Raw genomic sequence first — 9,794 nt, forward strand, 5'->3', positions numbered from 1 at the left:
GGAACACAGTCAAGAACATGACAGAAAACATAATACATTCACATTAACAATGAACAGACAGACCCTGTAAAATCTAATAAAGTATACCTGTACATGTTTTTTATCTTTAAAACCACATTTACACAACTAAAAAAGTCCTAATGTTTAACCCTGCAACGATTTTGAATGGTAGACTTTGTAAATAGGTTTGTTTTCCTGGCCGTGAACTTACAAAACCTGCAAACCTGCCTTGAGGAACATAACCTTTTTTACTGGACTAAACAAATCAACAATCACATAAGTAAAATGTGATAAGATATGTTTCTAGATCATGCATATTTTAAGATACAGCTGAATGTTTTGATTATATTAGATTTTGAGCTTGTTGTGTCAATGTTGTAATATTACAATGTTGGGTCTGAAGGGTAACAAAATTTACCTGTGCACCTTGCACATTACATGAATTAGCTATTCTTCTAAACTGTTAAAATTTACTTTTTAATAATTTTTTTGTAGCCACAAAATATAATATTGATGTCAAATGTCTTTGATACTATTTTGAGATTATTAGATTGAGACTATTAAGATTATTAAGTATAGGAAATCAATAATTTATTTGAGAATTTGAAAGTATTTATGTGGCAATATTTAAAACTATCTGTATCTTATTGTTTATTATATATTCTTAGCTGGTCCTGTTTTCTTGTCTGGGCTTTGTTTGCTCAAATATCTGTTTGCTGCATGAGGGTCAGGTGATATTATTTTGGAATGTCGGTGGGGGTATAGGTGATAATACCATTATAAATAGAGCACAATAAGCTTGGGTGAATCCTTTGAAATGTATAAATGTGATTGGAATTGATTTGTATCAAGAATAATAAGCATGAAAATAATCAATGTTTTTTTATTTCAGAATTCTACCAGACAGGACTGTCTTATCTACAATGTGGTATGATGTCATTTATATCATCCAAATTTGGAAAAACTGACTTTGAGATGGGACTCTGATATAACTGAGGAGGAATGTGGTGATTCCTCTCAACTATAAAAGAGAAATTAAAAACTTTGTCTGCCCATATGATGATTATGTGGACATGAGGCCAACAAAAAAAAAACAAGCAAACAAGCAAAACAAACATTGATTTTTGCATTAGAGTACTCCTAGAACAACATAAAAGGATAAAAAAAAGTTTTGCCACACCTAATTAATAAAACCAGTCAGTGATGTATGTTCTGTTTGTCTGTAGGTATTTTAACCTGCTATTATCTAATTAAGCATTTTAGCTTTTCACACATTAGTTTCTTTTTTTCTTTTTTTCAAAGCTGAATTCCTTTTCGGTTACAATAAATATTACAGAGTATGTCACGTTAATGCACATATTGATGCAAATGGGCGTTTGTACCATAATTGACACCTTGAATTACATGCATTCAATTTGCTTATACTGGTAACTCACTGCATGCGATTTTATTCTACAGTGAAGAAAAGTACAGTAAAACAAAAAAGTTTTGATCTGCATGAATTGGCACTCCCTCCTCAATGATTTTGTGATGGCAATAATTCATATCACACAAAAAGAAGCATTAACTTAGAGGTACCTAACCCTGCTTTGAGAAGCTACACTGTAAAAATGGTTTTGGATGTATCTATATCTTTTGAATGGAAATTAAAATTTATTTCTGGTGTCCACACTAGAATGCCATAAGTTAGACAGTTTGTAATTTATCTGCCATCTGCCTCCTCATTACTCCTGACAAGATCATTCAGGGCAAATGAAAGAAAGGAAAATGTCCATCTCATTTTTGATGATGACAGGACCTGGATGAATGTTCTCTACGTTGTAGTGACATGCTGTCATTTGCCAAACATCCAAAATATAAACACCAACATCCTGAAAAGCCCACTGTAGGATTCTGTTGAACTGCAGAGAATACCAGTCACTGCCAAACACATCCTATTACAAAGACAGAAATACACCTTAGGCTAAATATACATATATACAAGTTTCTCTGTAAACGATTTTGTTTGATATTATTAACTAACTAACCTTATAGCCGGTGTTGACAGTCTTGATTATAATGGTAGTGTCTGGTGCCCGTTGTAACATATCAAGCACAGCTTTGCGGACCCTCATCACTCTGCGGGTGTAGAAATCGAGAGGGTATGTTGTGAAGTGTGGCCCCAGATTAAATACAATAACAGTGTGAGGTCCTCCAGTCAGATCATCAATCTCATTACTGACGTAGTGCAGATTAGAAACTTCTGTTTTCAGACAACGTAAAGGAAGACCGTGAGCCCTCCAGTGTAAGTCAATGTTGTTCTCCACATCCACTGCTAGAAGAGGACCTGCCTCATATTGAACATGCAGGTTCATCCGCTTGAAAGCTGCAGTGATAAAAAACAAAAATGATAATCCCAAAATTTGTATTTGTCATTTGATATCGACATATAAACCATGACCAGTGTTGGGTGTAGTTACTAAGTAATTAGTTACTGTAATTTAATGATCTTTTCCTTGAAAAAGTAAAGTATGGGATTACTCTTATTTTCCCAATAATTTAATTACAGTTGCCTGATTCTGCAAAACCTTATTCTACATCCTTAATCCAACCAAATACTTAAACTTAACAACTACTTTACTAAGTATCAATAAGCAGTAATTTGATCAGAATCTGATCTCCAACAAAATTCATTTACAAAAATGAAATTATTTCAGCTTTTTGCTAAAAAAATTGGTATTTTTGAAGAAACCTACCCTAAGAGGTTATAAAAAGAGAAAAAAATGAAGATAGGATGAAACCCCCCCCCCCCCCCCCGTTTTGTTTGTTTGTTTGAAAGCAGAGGGTCTGTTTTTCATTTGATATATTTGTATGTTTAAATATTTATAAAATATTTTTTTTCTGGAAAGCATTCTGTAAAAATGTACAATGTAAAGTTGAATTTAGTTAAGTACCAGTATACATACAGGTATATAAAATGGCCAATTTATGTTTACATCTGTATATTTTTGTAAAATGGAAGAATTCACGTGTTCCCTAGTTTGGGATATCATTTTTATATATCTTTATTTAATTAAATCTTATATGTTTTATTTATATTATTCAATAAACTAGAAATGTGTAAGATGATTTTTGCATTTACATAAAATAAAGAGAATTGCAGGTAAAACCAGTTTTTTTGCTTCTTAACATCTCACTGTTCCTGTTACCTAGCATAGAATCATTTTAAAACACTTTAATAGGCTAAGTCACCCGAACCGAACCAAAAACTGTGGACAGTAATTTTAAATCAAATTAATTAAACTGAAAAGTAACTTGCATTACTTAAAAAAAGTAACTAAAATATCTAAGTGTACATTTATAAAGTAATGCGTTACTTTACTCGTTACTTCAGAAAAGTAATCATTTTACGTAATGCATGTTACTTGTAATTCGTTATCCCCAACACTGGTAATAAGTAATTAAATACTTTTTGGAGATAGTAATCTAATAATGCAATAAAGTAATCTAATTGCATGATTGAAGATGTAATTACTAACTTATTACTTTTTTGAGTAACTTACCCAACACTTACCATGACTAAAGTACTATTCGGACGGGATTAGTTTTCCAAACGACGTTTGAGTTTCAACGTGTCCCCCAGGACGTCTGTGATTTTATGTACCGATTCGGACGGGATTAAAATTCTCAGGCTATTCCAGAGATGGGAGTGTCTGTTTCATGCATTTGGGCGTTGCAGAAGAGCACGTTCTCTGGATACGTGTTTGTAATGTTTAATATTTTTTCGTTAAATGTAAAATTATGACAGAACATGTAATTTATTAATTTAATTTTAACAAATCAAAATAAAATATACAAATCCTACTAAAGAAGCCTACGTGTTTTATATAACTGGCTGCTTATAATAAATCTTATGAAGAAATAATGATTAATAAAAACAATTTATTATCTTTATTAATTAACATTACCATTCCGGAGCTGAAGAACTTTGAACGGAGTTTCTCATAACGTTAATGAAATTACAGTGGCCAGTCTTAACAGTGTATGATATTCAGCTCGTCTTGATTTAATTATTTTATTTTGCCGAATGTGAAAAAACATTAATATCTGAATGAATGGGACTCAGGAAATACAATATACGCGCATTAGTAAGACCTTACGGCAGATCACGTTGGCCAAAACACGAAATGAACCGCGTTTTCAAAAGATATTGCGGGCAAACACAGACATTTGCATTCGGACGGGATTAAATTTCTCAGAGGACCTCTGAGTTCGGCGAAAAACAGTAGGTATGCTCTGGAATTCTTACGGAGGTCGTCAGAGAAAAACACAGACATGGCCGATTCGGACGGGATTAAAAACACAGAGGACCTCTGAGAAGCACGATTTTCTCAGAGGTCCCCCTGTAAAACTAATCCCGTCCGAATAGGGCTTAAGTCAAATTAAATAATTAATCTTACTGAACCAGTAAACATTCAATGCTTTTAATTTATAGTGAGAATCTCACTTGGTACTGCTTTCAGCAAGAAGTCAAACCACTGTCTCAAAGTAGAGTCTCCCATCATGTAGATGTGTTTGTCTTTCAGGCATTGTGTTGTTGTTTCGGTAGTAAATTGACGAGTGCTACACACAGAGGACTTCCAAACATCATTCAGGTAAAACCCAGCTGGAACTGGTATGTGCAAACCAGGATGACATTTCTGTGTTACATCTGCAGACAAAAGTAAAACTCAAAGTTGAAATTATATTTTCACAATGCCGAATTAAAGTTCTCATTCTTCCTGAGTATTAAAGCTTTGATTGTGTTTACAGTGCGCAATATAACATGTGTTCCCTTTCAATACGGTTAACTTCGCATTGCGTCAGTATGGGGGAAACTCCTGTTTACTCCGCGATTAAAGCCTATTGGTTAATGTCTGTAAAAATTACAGACCAATGGCGCTTGACCCCTTTATAAGTCCAGGATAGAGCACCATGAGCTCTTTCATTCTCCTTCAGCGTTAACATCTCGCTGCTCCGAAGAAGAAGCCCTACTCGCCCGGAAAACTTCATGGGTAATGAAGTACACTGAAAATGGTAAGGCAGTCTACAAAAGATTGTGGGAAATGTAGTATAAGGGGAAAAAAGGAAAACTAGTCTAATTTACAACAGCGCTGATAAACACGGCTATTCCAAGCTGCCGCTGCTTGAAGAGTCTGTTGCCACCCACCTCTCCCCGTCTTCAGCCGGTGTTTGTAGGTCAAAGCTGAACCATCCGTCCAAGCCCTGCCGCCTGACGTCTTCACTGGCTTCGAAGTCGTACGCCGCTGATGGCCACACCGCATCTGCTCTCCATACTATGGCAGTGCTGCAGGTCTATCAAGGGAAGCTCCTCCTCAGCCTGATCATCTTGGAGAGACATCTGTGGCTTAAGCTGACTGACATCAAAGACACGGATCGGGATGCCCTCCTTGACTCACCAGGGTCGCTTCACCCAGCGCTTCACTGAGGCACAAAAATCGGCGCAAACCATGCGTCATTTCTTGCCAAAACGAGCTGCCTCCACGCCTGAGACCGGCCACCCAAAACTGCAGCTGGCTCAGCGCTCCAAGTCGACGTCAGCCCCATTTTTTTTTACCTTTTCACAAAAAAGAGCAAATTTCCTCCTCTATGCACACACACGGCTCACCATCCATAAGCATATCGACGCTCGTCATCAAACTTCAAGCTTGGCAATCCACTCAGTGGGGATTCATAGAACAAGGAAGACATCAGGCCGTTTTTAGAAAAGTGAAAACAGCGCTATAGAGATAAGTACATTTTGTGAAAAATTTAGTTTTTTTACTCTTGAAACATGAACCATAAGGTTACTTATGCAACCCTGGTTCCCTGAAATTACAAGAACGAGCATTGCGTCAGTTGCTGACGCTATGGGGGAAACTCCTGTTTACTCCGCGATTGAAACTTATTGGTTAACGTCTGTAAAAATTACAGACCAATGGCACTTGAGCCCGCGACAGGGGCGGGGCTTACACCCTTTATAAGTCCGGGATATAGCGCCATGAGCTCACTATTATTCGACTGAAGCGCGTAGCCGAATAACACTCGCTGCGTTGGCGTTTTTAGCACGGCCAGCTACGCAATGCTCGTTCCCGTTATTTCAGGGAACCAGGGTTACGTGAGTGACAGTGTTAATTTCGTTGACGAAGACGATGACGAAAAATATTCGTCAACGAACCTTTTTCACGGACGAAAACTAAATAAAAACTAAATAAAATCATATATGATGACGAAGACTGTAACGAAATATAACTGACACTTTAGTCAACGAATAAAAATAAGACGAAAATGTTAGGGAGGAGAGATCCAATCAGAGCTACTCATTTTGTGGGACAGTTGGGAAGAAATCCAATCAGAGCGAATCTTTGAGGGTAGGTTTATCTACACAGGCAGCAGTCGGCAGAGTTGTTTACATTATATTTAGTTGTACAGTCTTAGTTCCCAGCTTTGGCTGATTTCAGTTGACTTCGCTCGTTAGCAACACGCTAACGTTTTGCGGTGCACCCGGTCCGAAGACATGTCTCATTAACAACAAAAATGTCAGAGCTAGCGTCTAATCTGGTCACACTACAAATATGACAAGACGACAGCCTGTAAAGACGACTCATCCAGAAATACATGCGAAGGTAAGCATACACGCTAAGGTTATTTTATCAGATAAACCACAGTGTTTTCGCTAAACTTGGTATAACATAGAAACGAAAGGAATACACATCTGAACTGTATTGATTGTATTGGGTTGTCTGAATTAATACTGAGTATAAATATTCAGTGTCCTCAAATTGAATGAAATGTGTAACGTTACTATTATAGTAGATGTTGTGGTTTTACATGACTGGACAAAGTGCGTGCGTAAGTGCGTGCGTGTGTCTCTGTCTGTGTGCGTCTGTGTGTGCATGTCATTTAGGGACAATGCATATCTTTTTCAGGGACCATGTATATTTTTAGGTAGAGCGGGCCTTATGCTTATTTTATGTGATATTTTTTTTGGTAAAAAAGCCACGGTCAGTTTTTTTGACATTAAGAATAAAATAAAATACGTGTTTTCTATAACAACCATTAAATCTGTGTCTGTATTGCATATTCAAACCTTAATAACATTCCATAACAGACTAAAAAACTTAAGACTAGACTAAAACTCTTATGATATTTCGTCGACTAAAACTAGACTAAAACTAAAAGATTTCAGATGACTAAAATAAGACTAAAACTAAATGGTGTGTTATTCAAAAGACTAAGACTAAGACTAAATCAGAATTTGCTGCTAAAATTAACACTGGTGAGTGACCTTAGCGTTCCCTTTCAATACGGTTCACTTCGCATTTTTGTTTACATCTGTATATTTTTGTAAAATGGAAGAATTCACGTGTTCCCTAGTTTGGGATATCATTTTTATATATCTTTATTTAATTAAATCTTATATGTTTTATTTATATTATTCAATAAACTAGAAATGTGTAAGATGATTTTTGCATTTACATAAAATAAAGAGAATTGCAGGTAAAACCAGTTTTTTTGCTTCTTAACATCTCACTGTTCCTGTTACCTAGCATAGAATCATTTTAAAACACTTTAATAGGCTAAGTCACCCGAACCGAACCAAAAACTGTGGACAGTAATTTTAAATCAAATTAATTAAACTGAAAAGTAACTTGCATTACTTAAAAAAAGTAACTAAAATATCTAAGTGTACATTTATAAAGTAATGCGTTACTTTACTCGTTACTTCAGAAAAGTAATCATTTTACGTAATGCATGTTACTTGTAATTCGTTATCCCCAACACTGGTAATAAGTAATTAAATACTTTTTGGAGATAGTAATCTAATAATGCAATAAAGTAATCTAATTGCATGATTGAAGATGTAATTACTAACTTATTACTTTTTTGAGTAACTTACCCAACACTTACCATGACTAAAGTACTATTCGGACGGGATTAGTTTTCCAAACGACGTTTGAGTTTCAACGTGTCCCCCAGGACGTCTGTGATTTTATGTACCGATTCGGACGGGATTAAAATTCTCAGGCTATTCCAGAGATGGGAGTGTCTGTTTCATGCATTTGGGCGTTGCAGAAGAGCACGTTCTCTGGATACGTGTTTGTAATGTTTAATATTTTTTCGTTAAATGTAAAATTATGACAGAACATGTAATTTATTAATTTAATTTTAACAAATCAAAATAAAATATACAAATCCTACTAAAGAAGCCTACGTGTTTTATATAACTGGCTGCTTATAATAAATCTTATGAAGAAATAATGATTAATAAAAACAATTTATTATCTTTATTAATTAACATTACCATTCCGGAGCTGAAGAACTTTGAACGGAGTTTCTCATAACGTTAATGAAATTACAGTGGCCAGTCTTAACAGTGTATGATATTCAGCTCGTCTTGATTTAATTATTTTATTTTGCCGAATGTGAAAAAACATTAATATCTGAATGAATGGGACTCAGGAAATACAATATACGCGCATTAGTAAGACCTTACGGCAGATCACGTTGGCCAAAACACGAAATGAACCGCGTTTTCAAAAGATATTGCGGGCAAACACAGACATTTGCATTCGGACGGGATTAAATTTCTCAGAGGACCTCTGAGTTCGGCGAAAAACAGTAGGTATGCTCTGGAATTCTTACGGAGGTCGTCAGAGAAAAACACAGACATGGCCGATTCGGACGGGATTAAAAACACAGAGGACCTCTGAGAAGCACGATTTTCTCAGAGGTCCCCCTGTAAAACTAATCCCGTCCGAATAGGGCTTAAGTCAAATTAAATAATTAATCTTACTGAACCAGTAAACATTCAATGCTTTTAATTTATAGTGAGAATCTCACTTGGTACTGCTTTCAGCAAGAAGTCAAACCACTGTCTCAAAGTAGAGTCTCCCATCATGTAGATGTGTTTGTCTTTCAGGCATTGTGTTGTTGTTTCGGTAGTAAATTGACGAGTGCTACACACAGAGGACTTCCAAACATCATTCAGGTAAAACCCAGCTGGAACTGGTATGTGCAAACCAGGATGACATTTCTGTGTTACATCTGCAGACAAAAGTAAAACTCAAAGTTGAAATTATATTTTCACAATGCCGAATTAAAGTTCTCATTCTTCCTGAGTATTAAAGCTTTGATTGTGTTTACAGTGCGCAATATAACATGTGTTCCCTTTCAATACGGTTAACTTCGCATTGCGTCAGTATGGGGGAAACTCCTGTTTACTCCGCGATTAAAGCCTATTGGTTAATGTCTGTAAAAATTACAGACCAATGGCGCTTGACCCCTTTATAAGTCCAGGATAGAGCACCATGAGCTCTTTCATTCTCCTTCAGCGTTAACATCTCGCTGCTCCGAAGAAGAAGCCCTACTCGCCCGGAAAACTTCATGGGTAATGAAGTACACTGAAAATGGTAAGGCAGTCTACAAAAGATTGTGGGAAATGTAGTATAAGGGGAAAAAAGGAAAACTAGTCTAATTTACAACAGCGCTGATAAACACGGCTATTCCAAGCTGCCGCTGCTTGAAGAGTCTGTTGCCACCCACCTCTCCCCGTCTTCAGCCGGTGTTTGTAGGTCAAAGCTGAACCATCCGTCCAAGCCCTGCCGCCTGACGTCTTCACTGGCTTCGAAGTCGTACGCCGCTGATGGCCACACCGCATCTGCTCTCCATACTATGGCAGTGCTGCAGGTCTATCAAGGGAAGCTCCTCCTCAGCCTGATCATCTTGGAGAGACATCTGTGGCTTAAGCTGACTGACATCAAAGACACGGATCG

The 9,794-nt window shown here is 36.6% G+C and overlaps 1 protein-coding gene across 2 annotated transcripts; it reads right to left on the bottom strand.

The window, feature by feature from the left end:
- Window positions 1–945: 945 nt before the first annotated feature.
- LOC135733760 (NXPE family member 3-like) lies at window positions 946–5,348 on the bottom strand. 2 transcript variants are annotated; one of them, XM_073813760.1, is made up of 3 exons: window positions 4,487–5,348; window positions 2,028–2,365; window positions 946–1,901 (listed from the first exon to the last, which is right to left on the bottom strand). In XM_073813760.1, exons 1-3 carry the CDS (start codon window positions 4,542–4,544, stop codon window positions 1,740–1,742), a joined length of 558 nt encoding a protein of 185 aa, XP_073669861.1. In that variant the 5' UTR covers window positions 4,545–5,348; the 3' UTR covers window positions 946–1,739. The 2 variants fall into 2 exon arrangements, with proteins under 2 accessions (XP_073669861.1, XP_065108622.2); XM_065252550.2 differs by having other exon boundaries at window positions 946–1,934.
- Window positions 5,349–9,794: the final 4,446 nt, after the last annotated feature.

This window comes from Paramisgurnus dabryanus, chromosome 3, assembly GCF_030506205.2.
Source record: "Paramisgurnus dabryanus chromosome 3, PD_genome_1.1, whole genome shotgun sequence".
Taxonomy (NCBI): Eukaryota; Metazoa; Chordata; class Actinopteri; order Cypriniformes; family Cobitidae; genus Paramisgurnus; species Paramisgurnus dabryanus.